Raw genomic sequence first — 21,859 nt, forward strand, 5'->3', positions numbered from 1 at the left:
GCGGGACCCAGGTGGACTTGAAGTGGGTGGTGCAGTCAAAGCCATGGCTCTTGCAACAGGTGTGGCAGCGAAGGTGGGTGCAGTCCTCCTTTGCCTGGTTGCCGCAGTTTTGGCATCTGATGATGCCGCTGGTATTGGGGCCCCTCCCGCCGCATGAGGACGGCACCACCGCGGTGGGGTCATCGATGAAGCGGACGATGTTGGGGGCGTAGAACGGGTGCGCCTGGTGCTACTACCATAGTTGGAACTCGCCACAAGAGGTTGTGTTTGGGTAGAGAAACATTGTGGTGAACTCGAGGGCGATGGGGTTGATGGAAGGGTGGTGGTTGTTTCCTCCACTCTCAATCGAGCCCCTAAAGCGGCAACTTGATGGTGGTGGGGGGTTTGTCTGCGGCAGGGAGCAGGGAGTGGGAGAGGTGAGAGGAGACGAGGATGAGAGAGACAGTCGGCGGACGGAAAACTGACGGTGTCCACCACCGCTGCAGCGGACCCGTCCCCTCCTCCGATGCAAGGGCGAGTCCGTGGGTTGCGCAGCTGCCACCTGAGAGCGTGAGGGGATAAGAAAGAATGTTATTTCACTTACATGTGGGTCCCACATGGTTTTTTATTTCCTTATTTTCGCTTCTTGTGCAATGTCAGCACCACGTCACCCAAAACCACCTTCAATACTGCCTTATAACTATATTTGCATCAATTTTGAAAGAAAATGGATGTTTTGTACCCGATTTTATGATTCAGGGATACTGAATAAACTTGACATCAATATGAGAGACCTAAAGATGTTATTCCAAAAGGAAAACGATTGGTTGAGTTAGACCCTTTACCAGCCCGTTTTCGCCCAAGGAATAAGTTCACCCGCCATCCCTTAACTTTACGTCGAGTTTGTACGACATCCCTAATCCCCAATACCAAAAATGTTGACCCCCTCAATTGTTCAAAATCATGCAAAATAAGTCCCTTAGTAGTATGGATAGGGGTTTCGCTGATGTGGCAAAGTTGACCTTGTCCATTCGAGCTGACTAAGAACTTACGTGACAAAAACAAAAGTGGACCCCACAGCTCGCAGGTCTTCTCTCTTCCCCTTCCTCCTCAGCTCTTCTCTCTTCCCCTTCCTCCTCTCCAGTCTCTCCTCCCAATTCCCAAATCATGGCAACGAGGAGGCTGCATCGTCGCCTCGTCAGGTGTGGCGGAGCTTGGCCCTCTTCCCCCTCCCGCCACGCAGCCGCCCCCCTATCCCGCTGCCGCGCTTTTGCGTCGTTGTTGTCGTGACTAGGTCGGCGCCGGCGCGGTGCCCCGACCTGGACAACCAGCACCTGCTGCTGCGCGGCATGGAGAAGAGCAAAGAGGGGAAGCTGAGCGAAGGCGCAGGCGCGTGCAGGACCGGCTCAACATGGACGGTGACGGAGCCAGAGTAGGCGATGATAGCCAAGGAGACTGATAGGGACTGGGTGGGACAGCCGCTAGGTGCCGGGGACGAAGTCGGAGCTCGCCGGCTACCATAAGAGAAAAGAGAACAGAAGAGAAGAAAGAGAAGAGAAGAAAAAGAGAGAAGGGAGAAGAAAGAAGATTATGTGGGTCCCACATTTTTTTAAAGTCTCCCTTACATGTGGACTCCATGATTATTTTTTATTTTTTTTCTGACTAGAATGCCACGTCTGCAAAACCACATATCTATACTGCTATGGACCTTAATTGCATGGTTTTATATAGTTTAGGGGTGAAGATTTCTGGTATTAGGGATTAGGGATGACATACAAACTGGACGTAAAGTTGAGGGACGGCAGCTGAACTTATTCCTTCGCCCGAAGGCTCTTCAGCCCAGACAAGTTCAAACCTGGGCTGCTACCGCAGAATAATCATGGACCGTAAAATGTGTCAAACTTTGCGCCCATCGTCAAGCACCACATCTAAAGTCGATGAACAGTATTTGAGTTCAGAACAAAATTTGGATTTGATGAACAAAACCCAAACAAATTCTGAATTTGATGGACTAAACAAACGAACTTTTGCACAAATCAAAATCTCTCTCGAAGAAGAAGAAGAAGAAGAAGAAGTCCTAATAGGTTTTCTCCTTCTCGAAGGCCTCGTAGCACTGGTACACGGTGGTCACCGCGAGCAGCATCCCGGCGCCGGAGCCGACGGCGCCCATCAGGTCGGCGGCCACCGTCAGCGCGCCGACGCACACGCCGCCGAGCGCCGCCGCCGCCGGGATGTACCGCTCCAGCTCCCTCTGCATGCTCGCCTCCCGCATCCCCGGCATCACCATCTGCTGCTCCCGGAGCTGCCTCGCCGCGTCCCGGGACGACGACCCGGACCCCACCACCCACGCCCTGGACAGCGCCGCGCACGCCGCGAGCACGAACGCCACGTACATCGCCGCGTGGAGCGGGTTCGCCGACGCGCTCGCCGCGCTCGCCGGCGCAGTCACGTAGTAGGCGATGCCGCCGACGGGGACGGCGGCGTCCGGCGTCCACTTGCCGAGCAGGTCGACGAGGAGGCTCCCGCCGAACCGGCGGTACAGCGCCTGGGAGACGAGGTAGAGCGACGAGACCGCCGAGGAGAGCAGCACGACGGGCATGCCGGAGGTGTAGAGGAGGCGGACGCTGTAGGCGCCGCCGCGGTGGCCGCGCGGCGCGTTCCGCGGCCGCACCGGCAGCGCCACGCGCACGCCCTGGAGGTAGACGGCGGCGAGGAAGACGGCGCAGGTGGCGGCCAGGCCGCGCAGGTCGGGGAGGCCGCCGCCGCCGCCGCCGCGGAAGAAGGCCTCGCGCACCGCGGACAGCTTGCTGGCCCTGGTCGCCAGCAGGTGCGCCGCGGCGGTGACCGCGCCCACGAACTCGGCGCCGCGGCCGCGGTCCACCGTCGCCGGGCTGAGCGCCCTGGTGACGACGCCCTCGCAGGTGTTGGCGGCGGTGAACAGGGAGATGCCGGAGCCGAACCCGTACCCCTTCTGGAGGAGCTCGTCGAGGAAGATGGCCACCATGCCGCCGAGCACGAGCTGCAGCACGACGAGCACGGCGTTGCCGGCGCCGAGCACGCCGACGCTCCCGTACGCCCCGGACAGCACGTACGCCGTCGCCTCGCCGGCGGTGATCACGATCGAGAGCAACTTCTGCGCCGCGCTCCTGAAAAGAAATCACGTCAAACACATGCAAGAACGCAACGCCATGATCTGATGAACTCGATCGATCTACTCACAGGAGGGCGCGGTCGTCAGGATTGGAGGAGTCGGCGCGGACGAGGTTGGAGCCGACGAGGAGCTGGACGAGGGTGCCGGCGGTGACGACGGGGGTGATGCCGAGCTCCATGACGGTGCCGCGGTTGGAGGCGAGGATGGCGCGGACCCAGTAGAACGGGTCGGCGCCGCCGCCGGCCGCCGCCGCCCTGTGGAGCCCGTAGAGCGGCAGCTGGCTGCAGGCGAGGAAGGCGAAGAGCGCCGCCGCCGTGCACGCCAGCTTCCGCCGGAACGGGACGCGCCGGCCGTCGGGCTCCCGCACCTCCGGCAGCAGCGGCACGAACGGCCGGACCAGGTCAAGCAACCGGAACGACGACGACGACCTGCCCGCCATGGCTGATCTGACGAGCAAAATCGATCGATCTGAGGAGAATTTCGCAGCCTTTTTTTTCCCGCCGAATTTAAGGGCGGTTTCGTTTCGTCTCCTACTCGTGTTGGACTCGATCGACGCCGCGGAGTTTGAGGTCTCGTGGTGACGCGTGTACCGGCCGATGCGCGTGAGCCGTCCGATCAGGCGGGAGATCTCGATCGGACGTGCGGGAGCTACTCGCCGTGGCGCGAATTCTTCACCGTGGCCGGGGTGGATACGAACAGAAGATTGGCCTAGCCGGGCCCACTGACAGAGACGGAGAAGACGCCTCGTATAGGCTATGGGAGACTCTCGTAGAGCCACGTAGCATTTACGCATCTCAAAGCAGGGGTCCATCTTCTTCTCCAATTCTCTCTTCAAGTTGAGGATGTGTTTAGTTCACGTTAAAATTGAAAGTTTGGTTGAAATTGAAACGATGTGACGGAAAAGTTGGAAGGTTGTGTGTGTAGAAAAGTTTTGATGTGATGGAAAAATTAGAAGTTTGAAGAAAAACTTTAAAACTAAACAGAATCTGTGAGTTCTTCTCTGAATAATATCATCGATGCAAAGATGTAAAATATATAATTTTTTCTTTTGCATACATCCGTTAAATCTGAACAAGTTTTGTTTATTTCTCTTCATCCACTCATCCACATCACCACATGTAAAAAAAAAAACAAGATGCACGGATAGATGATGAAGATCACTACTCTCTCTTGATTTAAGGACAGAAGCAAAATACAAAACGAACAATACATTATACTCTATAATTAATTTAAAGGCACTTACAGATGATAAGGAGAAGAGATTTTGATAATAACGTAAAGATAGGAAGAAGAGAGAAGAATACTCTAGGCTAACTGAATGCTTGAAAAATAATTCCAAACTTAACATCTCAATCTGAAGAAAGAAACGAGAGGCATTTCATTTCGTCAGTAACTTGATCTCTCTCTATCAACAGAGCCTATATGAATAACTCAACGCTGATCATGGGTGCAAGCTCAGCCTTCATCGCTGTCGCCATTGCAGGGCACCGTGTACTGAATCACGACTCGAGCTCCTGACGACAGCCTGCAGGAACAAATTTCAGAAAAAAAAGATGCAGGTCTCAATACCAAGATGGGGTCATTGCAGAAGCAAAATTCTGCAGATTCTGCTGCTCTAATTGTAAAGGGTAATAAGCATGGAGTGCATACCCAGCACTGACAAAGAGTTGGGGAGGGTTAAGAGAGGCCACTAGCACTTAACTTTCTTCGATCTTGACGAGCTTCTCCTCCTTCCTGAAAGAGTCTATCCTGCTGCCCGGTGCTCCTGTGGCGTCAATGAACCTCTTGCTGCCGTCTCCTGATGAAGCAAGGCTGCAGTCTGGTCCGGCCGACGAGCTCCTCCGGCAGTCGGAGATCGGTGACTTCATTGCCTCGCTCTTGGGGTGCAGGAAGGATGACAGTATCGGCGTCCGAGGGAGGCACCTTGCGCGAGATGTGTTGACGGTGTCTTCGTCAGGTCTCGCGCAATCTAGCGTCTCGTTGCTCCTGCAAATTGTTTGTTCATGGGTAAGAACATGTTTCATTAAGAAAGAGAGGAAAATTCACATGCTAAGTTGTGAATGGCTGCAGATGACAGTGCCTCTAACAAACTCTTCACCATGCTGTAATTTTTTGCAGGTAAAATTTTGGATTTCAAGAAACTGGGAGAAACATTGGTCCATTGAGGACAAGGATCTGTGCAAGAACTTCGCTGGCTTTGGCAGTGCCTACTATTTAACAAGTTGGTCCCTCTAGATTGACAGCTTGTAAGGATAACAACATATTATTCATGAGCAAGAAGAAACAGTAAGACTGTTGTATTTCAGTTGAGCAACTGAAGAATCTTGCCAGCCAACTGTCTAGCGTGGTCCTCTACATCTGACGGGTGGCTCGTGTTGTACCAATGTAGAAATCAGGCTAGCTGCATGGAATTAGAACTGTACAAGCGAAGTAATGACAAAAAAAAAAAAGAAGCGACAGAAGGGCTTTCTGTGTTTAATTTTTGGCAAGATCTTCAGAAAAACTATTCACTCTCAATATCTCCTTATTACACTATTTTCAAATCATCAAACCAGGCCTTGTGTGGAGGTTGTGTAGAAGGCATAAGAAAAACTGAAAATGTAAAATGCAGGGAATAAAAAGGCCTGGTGTGGTGATAGTGAAAATTTCCGTTTTGAAATTAATTTCAAGTATTTCTCAATAAGCATATTTCATCAATTTTGCAACAATGGGGCTCCAAAATTCTTGGATTTACTTATTTTGTTTGCTATATGGTTTGCCAGCTGCATGCTGGGCACAATATGACAAGGATGCAGTGTTTGTTTTTTTATGGAGACATGCAGCGGTGTTGGCACCAAGCTAAGCTAAGTACAAACGCCCTTGTCATTGACATCAACGGAATGATAAAAGCAATGGTCCTTGTTCATAAATTATCTACGGTACATGTTTCTTTTCTGATTATTAATTGTCTGCTCCTAACCTAACAAGCCCCTTCCGTGAATATAACTCAACCAGGTATGTATTTCATACACTTGCATCTTATTCTTATGGCCACCAAGCTGAACTTTTTTTTCTCAAACACGCAGGAGATCTACCAAGCTCAACTGATTTTGGTTAAATGCATTGAGCATTGTCTGGTAAAAAAACTGGGTTTTCATGGTAAATGCACAATGAATCAATGAAAAAGGGCATTATACAACTGAAAAGTACGAGCCTTCGATTTCTGCTCGATACGAGAGCATTTTTTCTAAAGCACTGTCTTAATTGAAAACCATAGCATATATATTGCTACAGAATCAGCCTACATTCAGACGGATAAAATATCTAACCATTTCCACAACTAATAGCACAAGCCAAAGACTCAAATAGCATTAAATAGTCCCAGACACCCAAATACCCAACACATATCTACATGCACTCAGAACTCATAAGAGAACAAAACTGAAGCCTTCAAATTCAAAATAGTTGAGCACAAGTTCAAATTTTGTATTGAAGAAATAAAGCTTACCTTTCCGCATTGTAGGAAGAAGAACGTTTAAGCGCTGAATATCTGTCAGCGGGTACATCTCTTTGCATCTTAGTTTCAATAAGGCTCCCACTAAAGTATTCCTTGTCTTCCAGACGCATACCCATCAATCTGGGATTCTCTGACAGGTAATCAAGCTCACCCATCATCATGGTACGAGAAATTAACGGTGACGGGAACTTCATGTTTGGGAACCTTGGCTTGTATCCTTCAACAAGTCTGATATTCTCATGATCTTTCACCGAAAGCGAACCACAGGTGATAAGTTGCATTAGTACATTCGCTGGCCTCAGCTTGGGGCAGGTTGGCATAATGATATCATCCTCTTCAAGAATCCGAAAACTATTCAATGCATTGTTATCTGCTCGTATCAAGGACTCTAAACTCTCCGACTTGCCACGGGATGAAGGTATGCTCAGTGGAGTATGACACTGGGACATGGCCTCCCTGGCGATCCCTTGGAGCTCTGCTGACCGGCGTGGTTGGCTTTGCCGGTACTCAGTAATTTCCCGGACTACGGAGTCATGATCAGTGCTCAAACTCTTCTTGTGCATCTCGGGCACTTTCCGGACCGACCTTCTGCCGAGGTCATCAGTTTGAGTTGCAGCATCCACACAGCCAGTGGGCTTGTAAACTCTGAATTCTGCAGGACTCGCGGAACCAGCCCTTGACAAGAGAGTTCTTTGAGGCTCCGACTCTGGCGACATGTTCTCCAAGGAGGTAACTCTGCATTGCACTGGTGAGTCATCCTCTTCTAGAGAAGGAACCGAAGGCGAACGCCTCGGCTTGGCTTCTCTAACTATCACACTAGGAGGGGAGGAGGAATAGGAAGCCTCTCTAGGCAAAGGCAGCCGTGCACCCTCTTTCAGCCTGCTCTGTTGCTTTTGGTTTCCATTGGTACCCTGATAAAATTGGCCTAAACAGGCAAAAGGCAACAATAGTCAGCAACTTACCACTGCAGTTTCCAGTCCAAAGTTCAGAGACAAATGCCAATTCATGGAAGATCACTTACCTGAAGAAGACTGGTCCAAGAGCTCGGAGCCCTTGAGCACATATTCGCCGTCGGTTGCCGGGTGGACGAGATCATCCTCTCCAAGATCATGCCACACGAATCCATTCTTGTAGCTCCTGAAAGATTGCATTTCTCAAACCGATCAAATTAAATTTCAGACAGCCCAAAATTATTACCAACGAGAACAATTCTGCAGTACCTCTTGCAGGACCACGAGTACATAGCGGCCATACCCTTGCCGCGCACTATGTTAAGGTGGCTAATCACATCTGTAAAAGTAAATTACAAGAGTAAATTATACAGGGAGAGTTAAAGAAACTTCTTTGTTGCTGTCGCTGGCATCCACTGACCTCTGAGATAGAGCCCCTCCGGCGAGGAGACAGGCACCTCGACGAAGTGAGGATGCTCAAGGTGGCGACTCCGCGTGAGGTAGTACACCACCGGCACCTTCCTCGCCGCCGGCCTCTGCCTCTCCGGGCTCCGCGGCCGCCTCCCTCGGCTCTCCATCTCAGCCAAGCTCTCCAATTAAACCGCCAAAACTACCGCCAGTTCAGCGTGAGCAGCAGAGAGAAGAAGAAGAAGCGGAGACTGAAGCGCCCAAGAAAAAAAAAACTGTGAGTCTTCCCTGCTGCTGCTGCAACATCAGATCAGAAGGCACAAAATTCAAGATCAAGGCCAGAAATTCAGGGTGGTTGAACGGGCGTATCCAAATCGTGGTAACTTCCAAGCGAGTAAAAAACATCAAATTGGGTCACCTTGTCAGCTGTCACCTCTCCAAGACTTGAGCTCTTGAGAGAAATCAACAGGAGCGTGCCTCCAACATCTGCATTTTTGTGGCCATACAACATTCAAGACTCTGAAACTTTTTCAGCAATCAGATACAGATAAAGGGAGAGAGACAGACAGAGAATCGATAGGTCAAGAATTCCCAGGTGGGCGGTGGCACCTCGAAGAAAAAATGCAAAGCCCTTTTCGCTCTCAGTGAACCAGCCACATGAGGGGACTGAACTGAAGAGAGAGAGAGAGAGAGAGAGAGAGAGAGAGAGAGAGAGAGAGAGAGATAGACTGACAAGAAGTGTGCTTAGCTAGCGAGCTAGCTTGCTCCAAGAACCGCGAAAGTTTATCTCCTTTTTACGCCCACGCCGCAAGAGTGCAAGGTGAGATGAATGTGGACAAGGAGGAGCAAACGGATACCTAGGGACAAAATCCAAGCATTGCGTGAAGCGATGGATGAGGAGTGCGTGTGCGTGAGTGAGAGAGAGAGAGAGCAGAGCAGAGAGTATACCTCCAAGATTGAAACTTTTGCTACAGCCAGTGACGACGCCGCAACGGACAAGCAGGTGGCTCCAAGGGCCTCGACGAGATATGTTGCCAAAAAGTTTCGGCCAAAACGGGAGCAGGAAGAGTAGGAGGAGGAGCACCGCACGAGAGAGGCACGGCAATGGCTCGCTCTGCTGAGGCGACCAATCGAACTAAATGGAGGAGGAGCGGATGGCGTAAACCGAGGTTTTTGGGAGCGTTAATGGCGAGAGCAACTGACCTTTGCTTGCGCAACTTTTATCGAGCAGGTAGCGGGCGTGCCGTGCAGTGGGACAGGGACATCCCTCGCCCTGCAGGGGTGCGTGCAGGTGCAGGTGCAGCGCAGCTCCCTGCGCGCCCTGCGCGTGTCAGGGGGCGGAGGTCAAAACCACGACGAGCGACGCTGACGCGAGCACAGCTGAATAAAGCGGGAGGAGGGGGGCAGTGTACAGCCGCCCGGGCGTAACGCGGCGGCGGCGGCGGCGGGGGGGGGGGGGGGGGGGGGGGGTGGTGTGGACGGACACCGCGCGGCGAGGGCGGTTAGCTAGCTAGCTGCTGCCTGCTCGGCGAGGACGGGGCACGTACGAGGAGGCCGCCACGCCGGGCATGGTGGTGGTGATGGCGGCGGACATGGTGGGTGGCATTGATTGCTCGCTCGCTCGCGCCGGGGCGGGGAGGCAACGCGAGCGCGGCGTGGCGAGGCGCGGCGCGACGCGAACGGAACGCCACGGTGGTGGTGATTACCGGGATCGAGGAGGGAGGAGGAGTACGAGCACGCGAGCGAGTATTTAGCGATGGACCGGGCGTATGGACCACGGCGCACGGCGGGCCCACCCTACAGTGGGTTGGTTGCCCCTCGGGCTACATCCGAGAATTTATTATGGCGGGGTATATGTGTTGGGAGCCCGTGGACCAGGTTCACGGAGGGTTCGGGTCCGGGGTCCCCATCATTGTAACATGGAGAGGGAGGGAGGGGCCTTTGTACGAAAAGGCTTCATCTTTACGATAGTAGAGGGAGGGAGGGGGTGCATAGAGGATGGTGTAAATACTGGCCTCGAATGTACTTGATGGTTTATGAAGTTTTATAAATGGTTTCTTCTCACGGTTATTCTAGGTGGGCAGGTGGGGTCGTACGCTCGAGGATTGTCTGTGGGCACTGGACATGCCAAACCAACAAACTTTGGAACATGAATAAATGACATGACATGATGGAGGAGTCGTAGGTGCAAGATTTCATTCATGAAGATTTAAGGACTGCTTGGTTCACTCTAAAGTTTGCCAAAAATTATCACATCTTATGTTAAGCAAGTTAACTTTTTGTTTGGTTCGTAGTCACAATTGTGACCAGATTTCTTCTCATATTTTATGATCCTACATGTCATCAACTTAAAAAAGTGTGGCACAACCTATTTTGCTAGCTAAGGTGTGGCTTATTTTTTTTTAGCCACAACTGGGCAGGTGCGGCATAAAATGGTGGTGATAAACTTAGTATAGCATTCAAACAACCCCTTACGTTTTCAATAGGAATGCGATGAGGTAGGAGATTTACCCTGATATTTGGGCCCTGTTTAGTTCACACCAAACTTCCAACTTTCCATCACATCACATCACATCACATCCAAAACTTTCCTACACACATAAACTCCCAACTTTTTTTCCAAACTACCAACTTTCCCCAAACTTCTCCCCAATTTCAGAAACTAAACACAGCCTTGTTTCTTTGAACATGTGTTAAGGAAAACACATTCGCATGTGTGTTAATGTGGTGTCTACTTCGTAGCGTGCGCATTTGACTCATGAGTCTTTAATGTAAATGTAGAAAAAAAGTGAAACGATTTTTGTGTCAACCTTGAATTTTAGAACTTAGTTTTAAAATTGATATATGATTATCTTCATTTTAGTCACCTAATTTTAAAGAGCAATTTTACAATCCTTGAAAAGGTATCATGAGGTATCATTTTTTCTATTGTAAATTTGGTATTATGAGGTACCAAATTTTACATGTAAATTTTTGGTACCTTTTCAAAGACTATAAAATTGCTCAATTTTAAAAGTAGAAGTATAAATGCCTCATCCTAAAATAATTTTTTTCGTTGTTTCATTCACATGTCTCTCTGGCTTGAGCTGAATGTTAACAAGTTATAGGCATGTAATCATGTACTCCCTCCGTTCCAAAAAAACAACTTTAGAATAGGATGTGTCTAGATTCGTTGTATTATGATACGTCACACCTAGTCTTAGGTTTTTTTTTGGATGGAAGGAGTGCAATGCAACTATATTTATTAAATTTATTAATGTATCATATGTCAACAAAAAGTTGATACGCAATAAATGGCAAAACATTAGTTAAATACATAAGGATATGAAGTAATTTTAAGCCCTCATCAGGGTTTACGATTCCGACGAAATCCGGTCAGATTTCGCGAAATTTTGACGTTTCAACGAGGCTCGAAAGTAGAAACCGTCTAAGATTTTGAGGAGTTTCATCCAAATTCAAATTTAAATTGATAAAAAAAGAAAAAAAATCAAATAAAATCTTATAAATACTATGATATTCATAGAACCTATTGGGATATAAATTTTCGAAAAAAATGATGTATTGTGTGTATTTACTGAAACTTACATCAGGAAAAAAAAGAATTTCAGCAAATCACCTCTATTACAAATTACTGATCAAAATTTCGATGATTTCGATCGGAATTTCGCCAAAACCGAGTGGTTTTCAAGAACTTGTCGGCAAATTCAGAAGAATTTGTATTCAAATTTTGGTTTATGAAATTTGTTCGGAATTTACCGGTTTTCCACCGGATTTCGCGAAATTCCGAATTCCGCCAATACTCGAAACGGAATGGTCTGTCGGAATCGTAAACCCTGGCCCTCATTACCAATTAACCAACACTTGATAATTAAAAAAAAGGACCAAATGATCTTGACCAACAAGCACTAGCTCGCGAGAACATATATTGAGTTATTATCTAGCCATCGATATATGCACCAAGCAGTTTGGATTTTTTTTTAGAGAGAGGAGCAATTTGGATTCGAAGCAAATAAAGCATGTAGACAAGTACAGTACATGCTTGGCAGCGAAGTGTAGCTCCCAAAAGCAGTAGCCGAAAATGCGGAGACCTTGCATGCTGCAAGCATGAACAACAAAACATACAAAAAGCAGGGAGAAGAAGTGCAGTGAGATGTGGGTTCTACATCTACATTCCCTAATAATTTTATGGTAGAATAATTGCATCATGGAGGAGCACTATGCAGAGGGGTGGCAGCCTGTGTAGGCAGAAAACGACCTAAGCTTGCAGGGAATTTTAAAATTTGTCAGAAGTTTTTTCTCCTTCCCTCTTTTTCTTTCCTGGCCATGCTTCTGTTTCTATCACTGGAGTTGGGAGGGCAGCACAACAGTGGAAAACTTGAATTGTGTGACAGTGTGAGCGACCTGTCTCTCTGTGAAGCCATGGACCAGCAACCCAATATAAATCAATGACTGTTCACCTTTACTCTTGCCCCTTTTTTCTCCCTTTGCCAAAAGTCAAAAGCCACAAGTACAAACAACTGCTGCATTTTGGAGAAGGCTTTTCACTGGGAGTAATATATTTGTAGTGTAGCTCATGGTTCCATGCTAGACCGCCCGCTAATAAGCCGGACCAACGTGCATTTTGTCCGGTGTTTAGCTGATGGATGATTTGCAGCGATCTTTGATTGAGATCTCTGATTGATGGTGCGTAGCAGCATACCTATACATTGGCGCCATTAGCCCCATACACCAGACATTGGCCTACCATTCTCCTGTAATCTTGTCAGGCTGTGAAAAAGGCACCCGCCAGCTAGCTACGGTCATAGGACGGCTACAGCTCATTTGCTTTAGGAAACATTTTTTCCCCTAACAATTGTCTTGATTGCGTACTTTGCACTGGATACCAAAACCAAAGTATGCTGGATAATGAGACGGCTCTGCTTGGTTTGGTCTGGCTCATTGCAATAACAAGTTATCTCGACTTGTTATCCTAACAAGCTATAAAAGGTTCGGCTCGCTTGCTAGCTCATTTAGCCCACGAGCCAGAGCAACAAAACATTAAGCATACAACATACAATATATATAAAAACAACAATGCATCACTTCCATACTTAAATCAAAGAAACAAAGCAAATGTCAAGTTTGCAAGTCGTAAGATTCAGGTCCATCATCCATTCATCCATGTTAGTATTAAGTATCGATTCCACGGATTATCAAGTATGCAGACTTGTTAAAGCTCCAGGATTAAACATGAAAACTATACGATGTAAAAACTTATCTCTGAAAATGCTTATGTTACTAACTCTGTTCCAAAAATATAAGCATTTGCAAGTTGTAGTAGTATAGAACTATAACAAGAAATGGTCAAATCGCATAGACCATGAAAAGCACTCCTAAAAAAGATCAAGAAATAAAGAACACAGTATACTTCAGTAGTTCAGTAAAGCATCCAAGATGAGAAGGCAAACATCTTTAATGTTGCTATGATGTGTTAAAGAAAACATGGATGATTGCAATCACCGGTTGCTTAGGAGTATGTCTTAACCCTACTACTAATGATTTTTATTGTTAAAACCCCACAGATTAGAAGCTAGAATATTCTGGTCAACCATCCAGATATACGTGGATATGGTAGCTGCGCTCATCTCAATAAAGCACCCATCCTGGAGCTAGCAGCAAGGCTCGGCAAAGTGCCCCAGTTACCTGGGAGTTGGGACCGGTAAGAGCAGGTACAATAGCAGGCTATAAGCCAGCTGTAACCATATATCGAGAAGAAAAGAAAAGAGAGAGAAGAAAGCGGGCTATAGATTTGTAGCCGGCTGCAACACGGACTTCAAGATGTTATATGCGTATGAGAGGTGGGACCGTGTATTAATGGTGCAGTATATTTTTATAGTTAACTATTGTATGAATGGGCTATTAGATTGACTATAGATGTTTTGGAGCCAGTAGTTGGCTATACTATTGACCTTGCTCTAAGGTTAACTACGCTTCCAGCTGAAGTTAACCCAAAGATTAACTGAAGTTACTCGTTCCCGAGTAACTGCAGAGAAAACTATACAGTTGCAGCAAAGGAATGCGGAGACACAGAAGCAGCCAAGACGGATAGCATACCAGACAACAGCGCATGTTAGTAGGGCCAACAAGGTTGGGCCCTGGCCTAAGACCCAACAGAACAGTGGCCTTTGTTCTCCCATTTGTCAGTCCCCATGTTGTTGCCCCTCTTGTGACACTCTAGTAGTTTATTGCAATTCATTAGCAGTCGCTACAGAACTGACCTAAATCTTAAGGACCTTCTGGAGTGGTGTTTAATACTACCAGGCACCAGCTCCATGCCAAAAAGGATCTGTATTATCTGTGGACTAAAAGGAGCATGTTCACAAGGAAGAGGGGAAAAAATAGAGAAGATTGTGCACGTGATAATCATGTGCCAGAGAAATCAGAAATGTGACCATATGGTATTGACTGCCAAGTAGGTTATTGTACAGATATGATGTAGTATAAGTTACATATAACCTGATAATATGTATTTTTTTTAGTGAAAGATGGATATGTATTCACTACTTCTATATGGGTATATATATCCCTCCTATATACTTCTCGAAAGAGGAAAAAGAACTCTATACGACTATGCATACATGTGATTTCGTGGCAAGAGTAAACTTATCAGGTTTCCTGGAGATTTTAACTTACAGTATCTCCCTAGCTCTGTGTCATCTTGGGTTGCAGCACTGCGGCCTTCCTTGTGCCAGCTTGTCCCAGAGGCAGGCCATCTGCCCCGGTGACTGGTAGTGCGCGGTGAGGTAGTCGTCGACGCAGCCAAACTGGCAGAACCGGAGGCTGTGGATATAGTCCACGGCCTTCACCGTGTCGACGAACTGCCCCACCCACATGCCCATGCTCACATCCTCCATCTTGAACAGCTGCAGCAAAGCAAAGCCAAAACAATTGCGAGGCAATCATTCATTTAAGCACCCGTGCACGCTGCACTGCATGGTGATGGATACAAACTTTTTGGCTTTTGATATGGCCATCTTTATGGCCTAGGAATGATTGGATTCATGTCTTTCTGTTTCATTCAAAAGTGGTGGCTCTAATCATCTAAAGGGCACCAAAGTGAGACCAGGCGGTTCTCAAATTCTTCCAGTGGAATGAGATATGCAACAACTCTACAGAATCCCCTGCTGCTTGATACGAAATGAGTACAGAGATCTGAAGATGTTAAGTGGAGGAGCTTACATTTAGTCTGCCCTTCTCCATTTCAGACACGACGAAGTTTGCAATGTCAGAAGAAACAATGTAGCCAGGACCATTGGCATAGGGCGGGTACGCTTCTCTGGGCCACTCCTGGAATTTTAACAAAGAATATATTACAGAAGAGTTCAACTGCCGCAGCAAACTCATAATTGGGCACCAAACGGTTGCACTACCAACAGACTAGCCAACATGAATACATGATTACAGGAGACAATAACAGATTTATACGGACTATAGATATTGCTCTTGCAGTGCTCATGAATTGACAGCCAGTTGCACGTTGAATTGATGTATTGTCCAAATCAATAATACGACAAGATGATTGTTCAGATAAATTCAGAAACACTAGTACTTCAGAACAATAACAAATGAACAGAGTTACAGTAAGCCATCTTTCACTAAGCTCTACATGAATATCTATAACCCTACAATTTACTCTGTCAAATAGAAGTTACAGATAGTATAACCTTTTCACTACAAAATTGAATGAAGCTCTAATATACTTCCGTCAGAAACCAAACAATTTGATTTCTGACAGGCAGCATCCCATTAATTTTGATCATTAAAGTAAAAGCCACAAACTAGTACTCCAGTAAGAAGTAACAAATGTAAATTGGTGATAGCTTTTGCCAGCAACATTTTAAAAGTAAGGGATTTTTTCTGTTCTTCAACAGATATTACCTCAAATGAGACTGCCCATTTTCCTTCTCTCAGTGGTCGATGGTAGTAGTTAATGTTCCCAAGATAGAAGCTTTTACCATATGGGATTTTCCTAACGTCAGCCATCACTGAATCAAGTCTGACAAATGTATCATCATCGCACTTCATGATATACTTGGCGGAAACGACACGTGTCTTCCAAGGACAAGTATAACAAAAGCAATGAACAAGCACATACACAAGAGTTTTCAGAATTCAGAAGGATACATGAAAAATTAATGTAATGTGGTTTTTCATATGCATCAATTTGCTACATACCGCATATTCGCAAATGGCAACAGTCTTCAGAACAACCAGATCATAACTATCTGCAAAAGGCACAATGACAATGTCTCCAAAGAAATTTGCTTCTTTCTTCAAATCTTCATTAACTTTTTTTCTTCCATTCTGCCCTAGAACATGTTGCAGTTAATATGTCTCTCTTGACATGAATATGGAAAAGACAAGCAGCAAAACTAAAATGGTTAGACTTAAAATTACCAAGGCAACAAAAAATCGAGCCATGGCACCAGATGAATTTCGTACTGAAGACATCCATGATCTCCTCACAGCCATGCGCTCTGTGAAATGGCTTCCTGCTGAAAGAATGCCTATGAACAACTCTATAGGTTCTTCAGGCAGAGGTGGAGCTTTCAGTTCTGTAAGCAACTCCAAATTTCTCTGTGCATTTCTAGGATGAGCCATAGGTAATGAACCAGCAACTATTGATTGAATGTCAACATCGCCATTCACTGACAAGATAGCAGCATCCTCAAGGCTATAACCCTTGAAAGAACAAAAACAATATTTGGACACATCAAACAACCATGCAAAAAATTACAGTGGATGGAGCTGCTGTGCTATGCTTTCTTAAAAGTCAATAGAAATGCTAATCTCCAACTAACCATATCAAAATGCTTACAGCTGTCAGTTAGATGTTAGAGGATAACTCTAGAAAACAGTATCGCTTGCAAAGAAGGATGGTTTCAGAAGTAAGCACTTACAACACGGTAAGGAAAAGAAGCGACATGCCTCCCATCGACTTGAACATGGTAGCCTTCTAAACCGGTGCTTAGTGTTAGAACAAACAATTCGTCCTCTACAAAAGGGTATGGCCAATCCATTGAACCTCTGTTCCTCTGTCCAGCAACACGGTTAAGAAACCACATTTTCTTCAACTCATTGAGTTTGCTGCCATAGTTTCCACCCCATTGCTCACATTTCACCAATCCATCAACTGCAAAAATGGGAGGCAATTAAAAAGAAAACCTAAAATGATCACTGGCCAAACTAATATTCCTCAGATGTAATTATTGGGGGGATGTATAATCGGTAGACTTAACATTTGTAGAAGAAGTCAGTTATCAGGTTATCAGATGGATAAGTAAAAGCAGATATATACATTCGAAGTTTCGAACTATGAAGAACTAGGGTAACATTTCAGACAGAAAGGATCATCTGCTCCAAGTCTTCCAGTTACCGAAAGAACTATTTGGAAACAGGGACCAATGCCATGAGCCATAGCACTTTATTAGTATGAGAAATGACAAGCCACAGAGAGTAGCGATATGGAACTGTAGGAGAATTGATAGGCTGTTCGCCGATGCAATTAATTTGTTACTATTGTTAGAAAAGTGTACACTAAGAGTACTGATGATGAGTTGGGAAGTTCCGCTTCACATAGTACAAAGCGAAGAAACAAGCCATGAATGGCCTACCAATATATCATAAATGTGTAAACAGCATGGGAATTCAGGCTTTTATTCATATGACTCGCACAAGGTACAAAGCCTTCTGCATGGTACTTCAACACCAAGGACCATAATTAGATTTTTCAGTAACAGATGAAGTCACTGGGTGCATCAAACTTGTAAAAATATGGGAATGAACGATTGATCTAACACCCATGAATCAAATGGAGCACTTCACTCCCCATTTCTCCTCATGGAAAGCATCTGGCATAAACTTCCCCAAAGCTTTGATAACAATCATAATTTAATATTTCACTAAAGGTGGAAATGTTAACATGACATATTGGCATAGCATTCCATCAGTAATAGCATGGCAGAACCTATGTATAAACAACGGTACCTTGGTAAATAGTCCATACAATTGGCAAACATGACGAGCAATGGCACTTTCCTTTTTGAATTGTTAGTTCTCTCATGATCCGTTAAGACTACCATTAAACTATAAACAACTAGCACATTCAAAAATTTATACAGTGAAAATAGTCCATTCGTTTGGCAAACATGTTGAGCAATGATACTTACCTTTATGAATTATTCTGTTCTCTGACAATCTGTTAAGACTACCAGCAAATTACAAACAACTAGCCCATTCAAAAAATTTATAGACAGTTGACCACGCAGGACAAAAGCTGCTAAATCATTTCAGAGACATAAAGCTAAAAATTATTGAGACTAGGCTAAGACCGAAAGCTGGAGACTATTGCGCACCAAACGAAGTACTATCAAACCACAGTCAGATTAGCACCTACCGTGAAACATGGCACTAAATGCAAACCACTACTAACATAAAAGCCATTCGGTTAATTAGCATCACATGTGTACTATCAATAATAGCAACTAGAGCTGAGCTCCTCAATTCCTCATAGCTTGGACTAATTACTGCACTAGCTATGATATGAATATATGATATCGATACTTCGATAGTACATATGTGATGCTGATTACTGCACAGATTATTGAAGGTGAAAAGTCTATCAAGCACACGTACCAGTCTCCTCGTCGGGGCGCGACCGCCAGCCCTCGCACCGGAGCGCGGGTCCCCACTGGCCGCGGAATCGGGTGTTCTGCTCGATCACCGGCCGGCCGCTCCAGTCCCCACGGAGGCGCGGGTTGAAATGGAGGATCCTCGCCGCCTCGTCCCCGTCCCCGTCCCCTCCGCCCCGCACCTCGACGGCGAACTGCGCCACGGCGTTCGCGGCGACCCGCCGCGGCGAGCCCACCACCGTGACGTGCGACCCCAGCCCGAGGCCGCAGGGCAGCGCGAGGGCATCCCCCGCGCCACGGAGCTCCGCGCCGGACAACGCCACGAAAGGCGGGCACCGCGGCGGCGAAGGGTCGGGACCGCCGCCAACCGCGGGCGGCGGCGCGGCGCCGGGGAGGAAGGCCTCGCGGAGGAGGCGGCCCCCTGAGCGGAACGCTCGGACGGCCGCGGCGTGGAGCGGCGGCGTCGCGTTGAGCGCCCGGATGTCGATTCCCGAGACGGCGTCGCCGACGAGCCCGTGGTGGTGGTGGTGGGACGACGCGGTGTCGGTGTCGGTGTCGGTGGATGTGGCGACGGTGACCGCGGCGGGCACGACGAGGCCGACCGGGGAGTGGAGCGAGAAGGTGGCGACGGAGAGGAGCGCGGCGAAGGGGAGGAGCATGAGCAGCGGCCGGAGGCGGCGGCCGCAGCCGCAGCCAGCGGCGGCGCGGCGCGGGCGGCGCATGTCGGCTTCGTCGGCGTTTGGATTGCGGGGGGCGGCGGCGAGAGCGACGAGGGAAAAAAAGGTTGCGCGAGTTTTGGAATTTTCCGTGGGTTTAAGAGGGGAAGAGACGGAGGAGAGAGGAGAGACGTTGGTTGGTTGCTAGGCTAGCGCCTTTTTTGTGCGGAGCCCCTCGGTGATTTGGCTAATTAATGAGGAATTATTGGGGTGGCGCTTTTCTTTAGACCAATTGCTAATTGCTCATGTGTATTGGTAGGCCTGTAGCCATAATTATTCGTATCAATGTGTCAATGTGCATTTGCGTGCACTCGTGAAAAATTATTTTTTCTCCTACCATTTTTGATGTGTTTTTGTTATCACTGATTAGTATAGCGTGCAAATATAGTGCACTAGCTTGTTAGGTATTATCCATTGTTCCCCGCCAAAAATAGGTTATATTATCCATTGTTTATACTCCTAAATCTTTACTAACAATAAATAGAGTAATTTTAATTGTTGAACGCATGATTCTAAACAATAATTGGAATGTTAATTACATCATATTAAATCTTACAGGAAATAATACTATAATAAATGATCAAAACATGTGTTTGATGTATGATAGAAAATTTAAGGTTATATATTGATATGTCATAGAGATAAAGACAGAGAAATGCATTGGGTGTTTCAAAAAAAAAATTGAAACATGAGTTTAGACCTCATGCTAGTATTTCTAGGAAACTTTCCTAGCCTATGTATTTTCTTCGAAGCCATCCATACAACCCAAATGACATACTAGGGTTGTTCATATGAATTGAATTCTTCTTTTTTTTTTTATAAAAATCTTTCAATCCAAAAGTGCCATGAATATGTGTTTGGATTTTGTCTAGTAGCATAGCGGTAGCCGGTAGGGGTGCCTCTCTGTTGTCTACTTGTCTTGTCTCCCTCTACTCAAAACAAAAAACGTGGTCCGTATATAATGTCGTATTATTGTGACTATGCGAAGTTATCACTTGATTTATACGTCTTTGGTACGATCTGTTTTGGATTATTAATTGGTATGTTTTATTTAACTAAACTAGCGCTGTAGACAATGCGATACGTGGATGCAAAGATGATTTTCGCCGAGACGGCATCTCAATTTAAATCCAATTAGAACCATATATATACGGATATATCATTACGCAAGGGAAAAGAAATAATTAGAGCCTGTGAAAGGGGCCCGTTTGCAACATTCCACCGAGAGATGGGGAAGAGAGCCCACAAATCCACGTAGCATCTCAACTTTTTCGGAGCATCTCAGGAGCACCGAGCCGGCAGAGACGGCGACGGCCAGAGCGCGGGACACGCGTGGTGGTGGTGGTGGCGCCCAGCGGCGGCGGCGGCGACGAATACAACGCGAGGCCGCGACAGATTCCGCCGCCGCCGCCGTCGGTTATCACGTCGCGGCGCCGCTCGCGAGAGCGGTGGCGCCTCGTCGGACGCTCCGCCGCCGACGTCACTGATTGACCGAGTAGAGCTCTCTAGTTGGGCCCGTACTGGTTGGGCCGGAACGGGGTTTTGCTTCGGATAAAGTACACCGAACGTCCCTCAACTTGTTATCGAGTTACAAAATCATCCCCCAACTGCAAAACCAGATATATGACATCTCTCAACTTATAAAACCGTTCATTTTTAGGTTCTTCAGTGGTTTTCACCCCGGTTTTATACGATGTGGCGGCTGAGTCAGCGTGGGACCCACGTGGGCCTCACATGTCAGGGTGACCACGTCTTTGGTATGATCTATTTTCTACCTCTTCTCTCCCTTCCTCTCTCATTTTTCCCCTAGGCGTGGATGGCGGAAGTGTCTTCGACACGGTAGGGAGGAGGATCGGCGTGGCCGACTGTTGGCGGGGGAGAAGCGTGGTGGAGAAGAGGGCCAATGCAATGGGCACCGCCGCCGATGGCTATCGACGCACGGATGGCCGCTGCGGTCGTCTGCCTTCCCTCCTCCTCCTTTCACGTGCCTTTTGCGCCGCCATTGTCGTGGTCGTGCGTCATCATCGGGGTGAGGCGGCGATGCACGGTGGCGCGGCGAAGGGGAGGGCCGGCAAGGCGGAGTGGAGGGCCGATGCGATGGGTGGCGCCGCCGATGCCTGCCGTCGCACGGATGGCCGCAGCGGTCGTATGCCTTCCCTCCTCCTCCTATGCGTGCCGTGCAGCGCCATTGCCATGGTCGCGCGTCGTTGTCAGGGTGAGGTGGTGCGGGCGACGCGGCGGAAGGGAGGGTCGGCGCAGCCGGCGGTTGGCGAGAGAGGAGCATGATAAAGAGGAAGCCAAAGGCCGATGCGGCAGCGACGGCGTCACCGACGCGACTGGGAAGAGGGTCGGCACGCTCGGAGAGGAGATCGGCTGGCCGACTCCCCACCCAACATGGTGGCCTGCTCCCGCGCCGCCGCTGCCGTTGGACCTTCTCCTCTCCCTCCTCGCCCCGCCGACCTCCTCCCGACCTGCCAGCCTCCTCCCTT

At 47.6% G+C, this 21,859-nt stretch overlaps 3 protein-coding genes across 17 annotated transcripts; all 3 read right to left on the minus strand.

Annotated features, from left to right (window-relative positions):
- Positions 1-2,056: 2,056 nt before the first annotated feature.
- On the minus strand, positions 2,057-3,941 carry LOC127768420 (uncharacterized). Its single transcript, XM_052294000.1, has 2 exons — positions 3,199-3,941; positions 2,057-3,125 (listed from the first exon to the last, which is right to left on the minus strand). Exons 1-2 carry the CDS (start codon positions 3,939-3,941, stop codon positions 2,057-2,059), a joined length of 1,812 nt encoding a protein of 603 aa, XP_052149960.1.
- A 333-nt stretch (positions 3,942-4,274) lies between these two features.
- On the minus strand, positions 4,275-9,422 carry LOC127768383 (protein SOSEKI 3). 15 transcript variants are annotated; one of them, XM_052293944.1, is made up of 10 exons: positions 9,188-9,422; positions 8,933-9,098; positions 8,718-8,841; positions 8,403-8,470; positions 7,998-8,281; positions 7,847-7,916; positions 7,648-7,763; positions 6,618-7,551; positions 4,781-5,116; positions 4,275-4,655 (listed from the first exon to the last, which is right to left on the minus strand). In XM_052293944.1, the coding sequence occupies exons 5-9, from the start codon at positions 8,152-8,154 to the stop codon at positions 4,828-4,830; spliced, it is 1,566 nt and encodes a 521-aa protein (XP_052149904.1). In that variant the 5' UTR covers positions 8,155-8,281; positions 8,403-8,470; positions 8,718-8,841; positions 8,933-9,098; positions 9,188-9,422; the 3' UTR covers positions 4,275-4,655; positions 4,781-4,827. The 15 variants fall into 15 exon arrangements, with proteins under 15 accessions (XP_052149904.1, XP_052149909.1, XP_052149908.1 ...); XM_052293949.1 differs by lacking the exon at positions 9,188-9,422 and having other exon boundaries at positions 7,998-8,235; positions 8,933-9,175; XM_052293948.1 differs by lacking the exon at positions 9,188-9,422 and having other exon boundaries at positions 7,998-8,278; positions 8,933-9,175.
- Positions 9,423-14,391: 4,969 nt separating this feature from the next.
- Positions 14,392-19,459, minus strand: LOC127765410 (hydroxyproline O-galactosyltransferase GALT5-like). Its single transcript, XM_052290312.1, has 7 exons — positions 18,659-19,459; positions 16,924-17,156; positions 16,421-16,705; positions 16,199-16,327; positions 15,902-16,075; positions 15,203-15,310; positions 14,392-14,886 (listed from the first exon to the last, which is right to left on the minus strand). Exons 1-7 carry the CDS (start codon positions 19,374-19,376, stop codon positions 14,677-14,679), a joined length of 1,857 nt encoding a protein of 618 aa, XP_052146272.1. The 5' UTR covers positions 19,377-19,459; the 3' UTR covers positions 14,392-14,676.
- Positions 19,460-21,859: the final 2,400 nt, after the last annotated feature.

This window comes from Oryza glaberrima, chromosome 3 (genome assembly GCF_000147395.1).
Source record: "Oryza glaberrima chromosome 3, OglaRS2, whole genome shotgun sequence".
Classification (NCBI taxonomy): Eukaryota; Viridiplantae; Streptophyta; class Magnoliopsida; order Poales; family Poaceae; genus Oryza; species Oryza glaberrima.